The sequence below is a fragment of the Cavia porcellus genome, unplaced genomic scaffold, assembly GCF_034190915.1.
Source record: "Cavia porcellus strain 051 isolate PalLab524CR breed Dunkin Hartley unplaced genomic scaffold, mCavPor4.1 scaffold_3, whole genome shotgun sequence".
Taxonomy (NCBI): Eukaryota; Metazoa; Chordata; class Mammalia; order Rodentia; family Caviidae; genus Cavia; species Cavia porcellus.
In genome coordinates, this window is record NW_026947486.1 from 39,343,187 (window position 1) to 39,356,272 (window position 13,086).

General features: G+C 35.9%; 1 protein-coding gene across 4 annotated transcripts in view; it reads right to left on the reverse strand.

Annotated features, from left to right (window-relative positions):
- Phka1 (phosphorylase kinase regulatory subunit alpha 1) overlaps positions 1-13,086 on the reverse strand; it is a 174,842-nt gene that overhangs the window by 39,230 nt on the left and 122,526 nt on the right. For 2 of the 4 annotated variants that reach the window (XM_063246086.1, XM_003470985.5), the window contains exons 19-21: positions 11,130-11,306; positions 9,528-9,610; positions 8,910-9,049 (exon numbers count right to left, since the gene is read on the reverse strand). In XM_063246086.1, the coding sequence (XP_063102156.1) occupies positions 8,910-9,049; positions 9,528-9,610; positions 11,130-11,306 (400 nt within the window). The remainder of the gene's footprint in view (positions 1-8,909; positions 9,050-9,527; positions 9,611-11,129; positions 11,307-13,086) is intronic. The other 2 variants (XM_063246087.1, XM_003470987.5) reach the window with 1 other exon arrangement.

Below are 13,086 nucleotides of genomic sequence, written 5' to 3' on the forward strand. Positions count from 1 at the left end.
ATTTAAGTGTATAAGATAGATAACCATATTACTGAGTTTTGTTGGATCATTGAACAGAACTCTTTCCAATCTCACTGTTTGAAAGTCCACTTTATACGCTTTAATTTTGTAACTTGAACAACTATTTCTAAGATGACAATATGTAATCTATTAACTGGTGATTTCCTACTGTTTATGTTTTCTGAAATTCTGTATAACTTGTACCCTTTTTCTATTTTTTTTCTTCTTCTCCTTAAAAAAATAGATGTACCTTTTTTTGATAGGGCTCCTTCATTAGGAAACTGCTATTATTTATAAGAATCCTTGTAAAACTATAGTAGTCAAACCTAAAGGCCAAATATCTAGAAAAGAATTTTTCAGTTTCAGCTGTGCTTCAGTAAAATGTCTTTTCACAGACTTAAATACAGCTGAAACCAAAGACAAAAATTAAACTACTGAAAGTTCAGAAAATATGCTATGCTTTAGGAACTAATGAAGAAACAAGAAAGATGTGTTTATTATTAAAGGGGACATATTATTATAGTTTATGTTTAGATGTCCCCAAGGCCTCAAATACTCATAAGTGGGGCTTTTGCGAGGTGATTTGATCACAGGTGTGTGATATTCATCACTGGATTAGTCCATTAATGGGTTTATAGGTGTGTGTGATGATGGGAGGTGAAGGCTGACTGGAAGAGGTGGGCCCATTGAACGTGGCCTGGAAAAGTCTATCTCCTTTCTCTTCCCTTGTTCCCTCTCTGCTTCCTGCCTACTATGCCATGAATTGTTTCTCTGCTAACATGCCACTATGCCTTGCTACCCTGCCTTGGAGCCAGCTGACTATGGACTGAACCCTCTACAAACTGTGACTAACATAAGCCTCCCTCCCCCTTTAACATGTGTGTGTTTGCTATTTTTTTCCCAGAAATGAGAAAGTAACTAAGGCACATATACATTTTTTTGTTGTAGAAATTACACAAGCCAACTATGAGGTACTCTAAAAGATATATAACGGTTTCTGATATTGGGAATTTAATATTCCATAAAGATAAGATTATTAATTAAATGATGTTATAACAACCAAGTAGCCACCTGTCATAATGGTTGGATCTATGCCTCACTGTATGACTATAATTCCAGATTTGTCAGAAGTTTAATATAAAGGTACAAGAAAAACAAAGAAGAATTAGTTTATGACTCTGGAGGGAAGAAGGCATGCTACAACACAGATGAACCTTGAAAATACTATACTAAACAAAAGATGTTCATCATAAAAGAATGAATCCTGTACAACTCCATTTATATAAATGCTGAAAACAAGCCAATTTGTGGAGGCTGAAAGTAGATTGTTGGTTGCTTAGGGAAGGGGGATGGAGGGGTTGGTGACTAATGGATGAAGGAAGTGGAATTTGTTTTTTGGGATAATAAAAATGTTCTATAATGGATAGTGGCAAAAGATGCCCAGGACTTAAGTGTATTCAATTATACACTTAAAATACCTATTTTCTTTGGCTGATCAATTCACTTTTTGCTTTATGTATAAGACAAATTCCTTCCATATATGGGAAATGATATATGCTTAGAGGTTTTCACTGTAAGCTATGTGAACTACTGGAAAAATATGAAAATGTACACCAGTAGAAGACCGATTAAATAAATTATGCTATATTCAAATAACAGAATGCTATAAAACTATTGAGAAAATATATATAAATTTAGATTGTGGTAGATTGTCTTTCCCATGATGACCACAACAGTTTGTACTCAACATGTTCCTCTTACAAGTTGACTCTCACAGTCCTCTCATCAAGAGGAGTTTGCATTCTCTTCTCTTGAACCCAGGCATTGTAACTAAGGCAAAAGTATTGGTGTGTGATTTCTGATGCTAGGTTAAAAAAAAAAGAAATACAGCTTCCAACTGGTCTTCTCTTGGGACAATTACTCTTAGAATCTGGTCATTATTCTGTGAGGGAACAGACACAAGGGGAAGTAATTTGCAGATGTTCTAGGTATACATAATAACATTCCAGCCAACAGTCAGTATCACCATGATCCAGACATTAATGAGCAAGCCTTATATGACTTCAGGTTCAGACACTGTCTGACAAAAATTGAATGAGAAATCCAGAGCAAGCAGAACTCCTCAAGATCAGGGAAGCCCCAGAACTATTTTAGACTTTTGTTCTTTTCTTTCTTTCTTTCTTTCTTTTTTTTTGGTACTGGGGATCAAACTCATGACCTAGGGCTTGCCAGGCAAGTGATCATGCCACTGAGCTAAATCCCTGGCCCCTTAGACTTTTGTTATTTTAAATCACTAAGTTTGGAGTGATTTTTATGAAAAAATAAGATAGAATATGTACGTAGTGATGTATGAGATATATAGTTTTAGTGAAAAAAAGCAAGGTATAACAACATACATATTGTGCTAAATTTGGGTAAACAGAAGTTGAAGTATACCCAAATATTTCTCTATTTACATGCATATGCATAAAATAACCCTGGGAAGATGCACATGCAGAAACAGTATTGATTGCCTCTGAAGACGGGAACTTGATGTCTGGGAAGAGATGGGAAAAAGACTTTTATCTTTTTGCTATATATCTTTTCATAGTTAGGAAGTTCTGAGACATGAGAATGCATTCTGTATTCAATATATCACATTTTAGAAAACATGAAATAAAAAGTGCTTAGAAAGAGTCATCAATGGATACAAAGTCAGTGAGTGAAAGTTTGAATAATGCAATATTTACACAGTCTCAATGTATGCGCCTACAAGATATATTTTTAATTATAAATGATATAATGGCTTTGTGGTGGAGGAACCTAGAAGATTACTGCCTTAGCCAAATGATCAAACCAAGTGATCAACTTGAGCACTGCCAGTAATGGGACTAAACACTGGCCTTCTGACACAACACATAAAGAAATTGCATCAAGTCAGTGATATTCTCTCACAAAGGTATTAACTAGAACTTACTCATGAACCATCTCATAAAGCAAAACTTAGGAATGGTCTGCAAAATAAATGTCCTTTGTTTTTTAAAAAAATGTCAAAAACATGAAAAGTAAGGCTTCAGGAATGGTTTCAGATCGATGGTGACTAGTATACCAACTAAGTGAACTGTATGATTTTAGATTTTCTTTTGCAATCAATACATTATTAGGCCAACAGACAAATCTTTGTATATAGATAATGCTGGTAATACTGTTTTGAAGTTGATTTTCTGGTTTTGGCAATTATACTGTGATTATGTGAGAGTTCCTACTTTTAAGGAAACATACACTGACACAGGAGCACATGGGGATCATGTTTACCAATTACTCTTAAATGGCTCAGAAAAATAATTTATGTATGTGTAAATAAGTGTCCTTTAAGGCGGGGGGAGTTGGCTCATTGAAGATATGCTGTAAGTCAAGTACTGGGTTATATCCTGAGGATACAATAAAACACAGTCACTGACTTCAAAGAGTTTAGTCTAGTGGTGTGAGATCTACATAAAAATTAACACAGCGATATAGTTTTAGTCATGTTCCAGGGGGTACGAAAGGAGCAGGGAGTGGGAAAGGGAATAGTTTGGATCTGACTTCTTGGAGGATGTATTAGGAGTTGAGTCTTACTAGATGATTAGAAGTCAGCCTGAAGAAGAGGGAAAAGAGAGGATAACATCAGTAAAGATGCAGAAATGAGAAACAGTATAGTGCTAATGGAAAACTACCAGCATGTTGATGTTGCTGGAATACCAATTTTTGGACATAAAATGGTGAAAGAAGAGTCTGGAAGGTAGGTAGAAACTTTATGATGAAGGTTCTTTTTTGGTAGGAAATTAACAATGATTATTATATTGCATATTGTTATTTTCAAAATAGTTGCTCAGACTACCAGATACAGGCATATAGAACTGATCAAACAATATAAGCAGTGACTGTTTCTTTCAATGAACTGTTAGAATTAGTAATAAAATTATCTTCCTTTTTTTTTCTTCTTCCTCCCATCCCAGTTGATCTTTCCTTTTGAGTAGCTTCTTTTCCTTTCACAGTATCCATTGTGCATTTTGGAACTTATTTACTCTTTCAGTTTTTTTACACCAGGGAGAAAAATTACAATGTTTACACATGCGAGTCTGATTTATTTCGTTTATGAGTATGGTCTCTAGTTGCATCCATTTATCTATAAGAGCCTCGAGTTTGTCTTTCTTTATCGCTGAGTAGTACTCCATTGTATGAAAAGACCACCTTTTATTTTTATTTATTCCTCGGTTGATGGGTATTTCTGTTTCCAAGATTTAGCTATTACAAATTATGTTGCTATAGATATGGGTGCACATATATCACTGTGGTATGATGTTTTTAATTTTTCTGGGGAAATATCCAGAAGGATAATAGCTGAGTCAAATGTAACCTCTAATCCTAGTTTTTGGAGGAATCTCCCCCACTGATTTCCACAGTGGTTGCACCAGTCTTCACTCCCACCAACAGTGAAGAAGAGTTCCTTTTTCCCCACAGCCTTTCCAGCATTTGTTATTGGTTGATTTTTTGATGATAGTTATTCTTTCTGGAATGAGATGGAATCTCAGTGTTGTTTTAATTTGCATTTCTCAAATGATCAATGATGTTGAACATCTTTTCATATATGTGTTTGCCATTCATATTTCTTCATCTGAGAAGTTTGTATTCATTTCAGATGCTCAATTTTGGATAAGGTCTTTGAATTTGGGGGGTCTGATTTATTTTTAATTCTTTATGTATTCTAGATAGACTTCTGTGTCTGAGGGACAGTTGGCTAAACTTTTTGTCCTAATTTATGGAGTTTCTTTTCACTCTGTTGGTTATTTATTTTGATATGCAAAAACTTTTTAATAAGATGAGATCCCATTTGCTGATTCTTTGAAGTATTTCCTGCAATTTGCTTTTTGTTCTTGAATTCTTTGCCTTCCCCTACGTCTTCAAGATTTCTACATACTTTGTTTTCCAGTATAGTTAGTGTTTCTGTTTTAATATTTAGATCTTTGATTCATTTTGATTTTAGTTCACTTCATGGTGATAGACATGGGTCACATTTAAGTCTTCAGCATGTGTAAAGCCAGTTCTAGTATTTATTTAAAGAAGCTATCTTCCAGCAAACATGTTTGAACTTTTTGTCAAAGATAATGTGGCTGGGTGTGTTTGTAGTTGTGTCTGCATCTTCTGTTCTGTTCCATTGATACTCTGGTCTGTTTTTTCCCCTGTACCATGTTGATTTTATTATTGTAGCTTTGTAGTGTATTTTCAGGTCAGGGATTGCAATGCCTCCTTCCTTGTCTTTGTTGACCAAAATTGTATTTGATATTATAGGTCTCTTCTGGTTCCAAATGAATTTTAGAAACATTTTCTTTAGATCTGTGATATATGCTAATGGTATTTTGGTAGAGACTGCATTAAATCTATGTAAGAGCTTTGGGAGTATGACCATTTTCAGAATGTTGGTTCTTCCCAACCATCAGCAAGGGATATCTTTCCATTTTCTGAAATCATATTTGATTTTTTTCAGAGTACTCTAATTTTCAATATATAAATCTTTTACTTCCTTCATTAGATTGATTTCATTGCCATTTTAGGGCTCTTGAACGTTTCCCTCTACTTAAGGATATAAAACTGAAGGATTTTTCAGTACAGAAGGGATTCGGTAGGATGAGCACATTAAAAAGATCTTTGTGTAGAATTAGAAGAATAGGATTTGATAACACCTAATGAAATAATAGACTAGGACAATGACCACCAATGCTTGTTAAAATTATTAGAACAGCAAGGAGGAACGTTATGACATCTAGAACAAGCTAACAATGCCTGATAAATCTTAATATGACAAAAAAATGAAACAACACCACAGGGTGGGTGTAGCCCAGTGGTAGACTTTTTGCTTAGTATGTTGCAAAGGCCCTGGGTTTGATATCCAACAGCAACAATCAGACACCATATGCCTCCAGATATGATGTAACATAAGCACACAGCACCACCTACAAAGTTGTCTTACCTAAAAATTTGAACCTCTGCATTTCAAACCTGTAGACATAACTACCAATTTAAAGGTAGTATAAAAGAGAGAGGAACATGTTAAAACAACACCAGGAGGGTGCAATCAGCAAAGGACATAGTGTGGAAAACTCTGCAGGACAAACAAACCAGTTTCTTCATAAACAGGCAAGAAAAAAAGAGGTAGAATGTAGATACTGAAAAATTACAATGTGTAATAGCCACAATATGTGGATCTTCATTGCATTCTGAATTTTAAAAACTGACTGCAAAATACTATAAGTTCTTCAGACTGGGTAATTTCTAGAATTCTATTTTCAAATTTGCTATTTCTATCTCTGCCCTATACCCTGTCTCATTTTGGTTTCTATATTCTCATTTCCACAGTTTCCATTTAGTGTTTCTTTATATTTTGTAATTCATTTTTTGGGCTATTCTATTCCTTTTCATTTGTTCCAAAGGTATTCATAATTGCTTATTGAAGTATTTTTCCCTCTTGGTACAGGGCATTGAACCAAGGAATGTTCTATCACTGAGTTACACTCCATGCCCATTTTTATTTTGGGAGGGGGTCTTGCTAAGTTTCCCAGACTGGCCTTATACTTGTAATCCTCCTGCCTCAGCCTCCTGAGTAGCTTGGAATATTATAGGTGTGCATTACCATACTACACTTGTCTTGTTGAAGCATTTTTTATGATTCCTTTTGAAGCTTTGAAGACAAGTCCAGCACTTTCATTATGTCAGGGTTGCCTCTAATGCTTGTGTCATTTATTTATTTATTTATTTATTGAGTTGAGCTTCTCCTTGTTCTTGGTGTGACAAGTGATTTTAAATGCTATCCTGGACATTTGGAATATTATGCTGTAAAATCTGCAGCTTATTTAATTTTTTGTTTGTTTGTTTTAGCAGGCCTTTCTGACAATACATCATTAAGGTAAAGGAGATGCTGCCTCATTACTGCCCAGTGGAGTAAAGTCCAAATTCACCAATCAGCCTTCAGGGATATGTGGTGTCTCATTACTATTGAACAGGGGTAGACATCCATGCTTTTCCCATTAAGGTTTTCCTTGTACCATCCCTAATAGCAGCAGAAAGGCACACTGTTACGGTTCTTTATGCAGCCTCTGCTAACAGTGCATTAGCACTGAGTGGGGATGAAAGTCCTGACTCCACTAGGCCTTCTCTGACACTACCTCAAGGAAGGGTGCCCTATTACTGTTGACTGGAGATGGACTTTCAGGTTTCACATGTGATCTCCACTGACCCTACAAGAATAGGGTCTTATTAATGCCCAAGGGGAATCAAGGTCTCAAGTCTCTTTTTGGCTTTCACTGACATAGTGTGGCAGTGGGGAAGCAGAACAGTGCCTGCATTGTTAACAGCTTGGCAAGTGTGAATGGGTGGACTTCTAACTCAGCTTTTGTTAACAAATGTGGATCCCCAGTTTTTTAAAATACTACTTGGCTAGAGTAGAGTGGTTATTGTCAAAATGTTGCCTGGCATGTTTGGATGTCCCTTTCCTAGTTGTCTAAGAGTATGTTGTCTTTCTTAGGGGTTTTGGTGTCCGTACCCACTGGTGTTTCAGGTTGCTGGCTTCTCTAAGACCCAGGACAGGATAATAAGCCAGAAAGAAAACTCGATGAGCTGCCATCATGTTGTTTCTTAGATTCTGAGATCCTCAGCTTGTCTGTCTTCTTATTCTCTCTTTTAGAGTCTTTTTATGACTGTTTTAAATAATTTGTTGAACTTGGCAGGAAAGCTAGAGATAAATACATCACTTCATCTTGTCCAGAAAGTCCAAGTGCTCCTTCCTTTGGTGCTAGTAACAATCTTTAGTCCAGCCTCACTCCCTCCCTAATCATAATAAGATCCTGAATCCAGTCTCCTTTTCCTGCTTTTTTAAGTCTTCTAAGAGAAATTTGGGAACATTCTCTGCTCACCCTAGAAAGCCTTGTTATACATGAAGCAAACATTTCATACCCTCTTTGTATGTGTATAGCATCAACAACCTTAATACACGATGTTTAGGAGAAAGACGTTGATCCTTCCTGTTTGTGGTTACCACAACAGGAAAAAAAGATTAACAGTTTACTTTTGTGTAGGGATGGATGAGTAGGAAAAAGAAATTCAACTTGGCATACTGAGTTAAGATATAAAGTAGCTAGCAAGGTGTCGGATACATAGGCAAACACTCAAAATGTTAGTTTTTTTAAAAGCCTCTGTGTTCCTTTTGAGTTAACAAGTATCTGTAGGTTTTACAAAATAAATGGATGCTTAATAATAACCATAGTATTTTAACAGTATTTATCACTTATTGATCACTTATTACATGCCAGGCACTGTACTAGCCACACTAAAGACATGTATAATAATTCTATGAGGTAGGTGTAATCAAAATTTTGTGAGGACAATCAGTTGTGAAGTCATGCAATGAGTATGTTGCTAGGCTACATTCAATTACAGATCGGTGATAAACCAAAGCTGAGCTTTATTTACTTTGTGCTATAGTTTGAGTTAGGAATTCCCTTTAAGGCCTGAATTTTCAAGGCCTGGTACTCAGCCCATGGCATTATTGACAGGTGGTAGAAATCTTTAGGAGGTGGAATCTATGGTACATCTTAGGTCCCTGAGAGTATCCCCTTGAAGGTCATTGTGGGAATTTGGTGTCTTCTCCTCTCTTTTTCTTTTGCATCCTGGTCATGAGGTGAATGCTTTTCTTACCTCACCAGAGACCTAAAATCAACAGGACACCATTCATGAACCATGCCTCCAAAACTGTGAGCCTAAACTTTCTCTTTCAATGCTGATCATCTGTGGTATTTGTTACAGTGATGGAAAACTGACTAACACACTATGCTGTACTTTCCCTCTATGAATATATATTACGCATATTATACAGACAGATAATATTGATCACTTACTTCATAGTATATAGCATGTAGAGTATATCAGCTTGTTCCTGTAAGCTTGAGGTTTCTTTCAACTGTGAAACCAGTGCTTTGAAGTCCACTTCCCCAGACTGATCTCTAGGAAAATGTATTTCTACACGAACAGAGGGAACCTTTATTTTGAGAAATGATGAACAGACATTAAATTCGCAGGTGTTCTTAAATGATGCCCTATAATGAATCAACTTTCTACTTCTGAACATTTTCTATAAGAATTTTCTAAATATTGATGAAAAGTGAAACAAAAACAATGAAGCCATGGAGACATATGATAAAGCAAAGTAACTTGAAGCCAAATTAGACAAACTTGCCTCTTGAAGTGCTAACTGAAATTTAGGCATGGTGCCATATGCCTGTCATCACAGTGCTCAAGAGGCTGAGGCAGTAGGATCACCGTGAGTTCAAGGCCAGCCTGAGATACACCATGAGACCCTGTCTCAAGAGCTAACTAAAAAGACATGTATCTTCACCAAGGTAATATTTTGTCTACTACCAGTTACTAATAGGAACCATAATAGCTAGTTCTATTATTTTTCATAAAGATGACAGTTTTTCAAAAAGCTAATAGAAATAACTCATATATGAGTTTACCTGTGAGGGGTCTGGTGAGTCAAGTAAATTGAATGAAGGCCGGGAAGGCTGAAATAACTTTGTAGGAAGATACATGTGCACATCTGTAAGAGGTTGACATTTATAGGAAAGGTTAGATAGTTAGGAAACTAATCAAAATGCATGGTTGATCTCAACATTGGGGTCACCAATGAGTCAGTTCTTTATAGAAAGAGAATGACAAATTTTTTCTTTCATGGTATTATCAAGGAAAATAAATATGTATATTGGATAATTTAAATACTTTATAATTAATAAATATATTTTGAATTGGTTTTTCTAGGATTATACATGAGCTGTACATAAAAGATTACATTTACTAATGTAATCAATATAACAATGGTCTCATCAATGATATTTTGGTAGAATACCACATACACTAGAAAGAACCCAGTTAAATTTCATATTTTCTGGGATTTCACAGGAGAATATTTGATGGCTAGTCTTTGCCATCAAATAGGTAACTGGATGATACTATCTAGGGAATTAAAAAAATGCAATGAGTGAGAAACTTGCAGCTATTTCTAAGATTTTTACTTACAACCCATTGTTGAAATACTTACCACAATATCTAAAGAGAGACTCTCTTGTCATTTTCACCATTTTATAGACACAGAGAGATACAAAGCTCAAACAACTATTCAAACAAGTAAGTAGCAGAGTTGAGAATAAAACTGAAGTCTCCTGATACACACCAAGAAATATGATTTAATAAAGTTCATCTGCTTGCATAAGACATCTCACCAAGGATCACACCCAAAGGGTATGTTGAGATTTTTCCTATTATAAATGTTAATTCCCTAGTGTTCATATTTAATATATTTGATTAGTAAGAGTCAATAAATTTTAGACAAAAAGAGCATGCATATTGATCATTCTCGTCATTTGTACAGTGTTAATATTCAGGTCATCTAAGCATGGCCAAGGAACCTTTCTTCTTCATAGGCAGCTACTATACAGGTGTCAAACAGTCAAGAACCAGGACTACTCCTGGCACTGTGTAGTAGAAGACATCTTCCACTACAAACATTGTTGAAGGAGGATAGTGGTCTTAGGGAGGAGTACGGCAAAGTTGTGAAGAATGAGTACTATATTTGAGAAAACACAGATCTATGTAGCTGGAGGAACTGAATGTAAAAGTTACAACTGTCCCAAGTGAAGAAATTTTACTTAAGAGAAAATATCTCCCTCTCCATTGCATGGCTACTCTGTCATAATCTTGCAATGTTTTCACTTTAAACAAAATTACTTCCAAAGGAGAAAATTTTCTAAAGCAAAAGCTCTTTTTTTTACCATTTTTAAAAGTGTGATGTTAATAATTGAATATATCCTCTTTCTCTGCCTCTCATTATGTGCTCCTGGTTAAACCAGAGTACACAGAACTATCTTGAATAAAATTGTATTAGATTTATTGATTGTACAAATCTTTGAGTGTCTAACATGTTCTAGATGCTGTCTAAGATGCTGGGGATAAAGCAGGGAATAAAACAAAGTTCCTGCTTACAGAATAATCAATGTCCTGCCCCCATCATGGGATTCAAGTTGTCCTGTGCCTGACTCTAGTGAGTCCATAGCATTACTCACTCTGTACATGTAGTTCCTTGGCCTTGGTCACCAAGGACATTAAGTCGCGAGTTGTTTGCACAGCAGCTCGGAATCGATTTAGCCCTCCCTTCTTTGAAGCAGGAGCTAGTTTAGGATGGGGAGCAGTGTGGGCCAAAAGGTGATCTAAGTAACGAGCAACTTCCTCACCACAGCGAGCTGCAAGGTTAGTGGAGGAGGGAGAAGAGAAAAAAACATTTTAGTTATTTTACAGTCTACCCCAGCATTCAGAATGACCAGTTCCTGTACCTGTAACCCAGCACCAGAAGTAGGCTGTTTTTAGATAATGGAGGGGAAAAACTCTTGTGATCACTATACAGACTCAGAGTTAAGATTTAGAGACTAATGCCATTTTCCAGGACACTTCATTCCTCAGCTTTGCTGAGAAAATATTAAGGTTCCTGAAAGCAGTATGAGGTTATTTTAGGGCAGGAGGAATAAGTACTGTATAATCTGCGCATGCACGTGTGAACATGTGATAATGGTTGTGGCAAAGGTAAAATAGTGGTGGAGGAGAAAAACAGGGCCTGTTACATGCCACTACTGGTAAAGGACTCTTGTGAGGGAAGGTCAAGAAAGGGGGAAACAATTTTCCACCAAACAAATCCTACAAATAGCAGCTACAATTACTAAAGAAAACAAATAAAACATCTTCTTGTGGTAATGGTGAAGAAAGGACTATTCGCCACACAATGGCCTTGCAGTCACCTCATTTATTTACTTACCAAATGTTTACTAATATGCATGAGACAGTGTGTTAGGTGCTAAAGTTTGCTGAAGAAGAGAGACATGGTCTCTCTCTTCTTTGGTTCCCCCTCCATTGTACATTATCTATAATATGAGCTCTGAGTACAGATAATGAAAGCAAAAATATGCAAATAATTTGTAGGGACTTACTATTTCACACTTTACATAAATGTCATAATATTTATCGTTGAAAAAGCACAAGATCTGGATTAGTACCAAAGTTCACTAAGTCAACCATGCATTATCTGATTTTGGATGATCTTCACTAATTTCTTCAGACATATTTTCATGCTCTGATGTAGTTAATGGAGCTAGCAGAGCTGTAAGATTGGAACTCATGGAGGATATACCAATGACAGTCTGCCCTTGAATATAATCTAGATATTTGAGTAGAGGATTACGAAGAACATAAAAAGTTTTGTACCAACTAAAGGGCCAGAACGCAATCAACATGCCCATTGTGAGATCACAGTAAGTAAACCTAGAGGCTGAAAGTATCTCAGAATGCTGTAAGATCAAACATAGTGGTACCCAGCATTAAAAAGATACATTTTAGAAAGTAACTCAGGGAAGTGGGAGCTACTGCTGAAAATCATAATGACTCATGGAACAGTAAGCAACTTCAATATATATTTTGCTTAATTTTCAAGTATTTTATGCTAAAATAGACATAATAGATTACTTTGATTATCATTAACAGTAAAAGCCTTTATTAAATGTACCTCTTCAACAAATAAATTTAAATAAATAAATTTTAACAGCTTATGAAAACAAATATAAAAGCCAAGAGTGGTGGCACATGCCTATAATCCCAGCACTTTGGGGGCTAAAGCAGGAGGATTTCCATGAGTTTGAGGTCAGCCTGGGCTATGTAGTGAGTTTAAGGGAAGTTTGAACTGCATAGCAAGACCCTGTCTCACAAAATTATGTAACTGAGCAAACACTGAGCCCAAATAAGGAAATAGTAATTCTGACTGCTGGTCTTTTACATAGGAGATCATTGAAGAAAGCAAACTTACTGTTTCTTTTCTCCGTCACACCATTCCTAACTTAATGCAACTGACTGATTTAAAATACAGACTAATGGTCACATAATCAGAAAGAACCAGAAAGTGAAAGCAGGCAAACCAAATTTTACACAGCTAGAATAATAATTTTCTCTAGCTCTTTGTCTTTGGTAATCAAACAATGT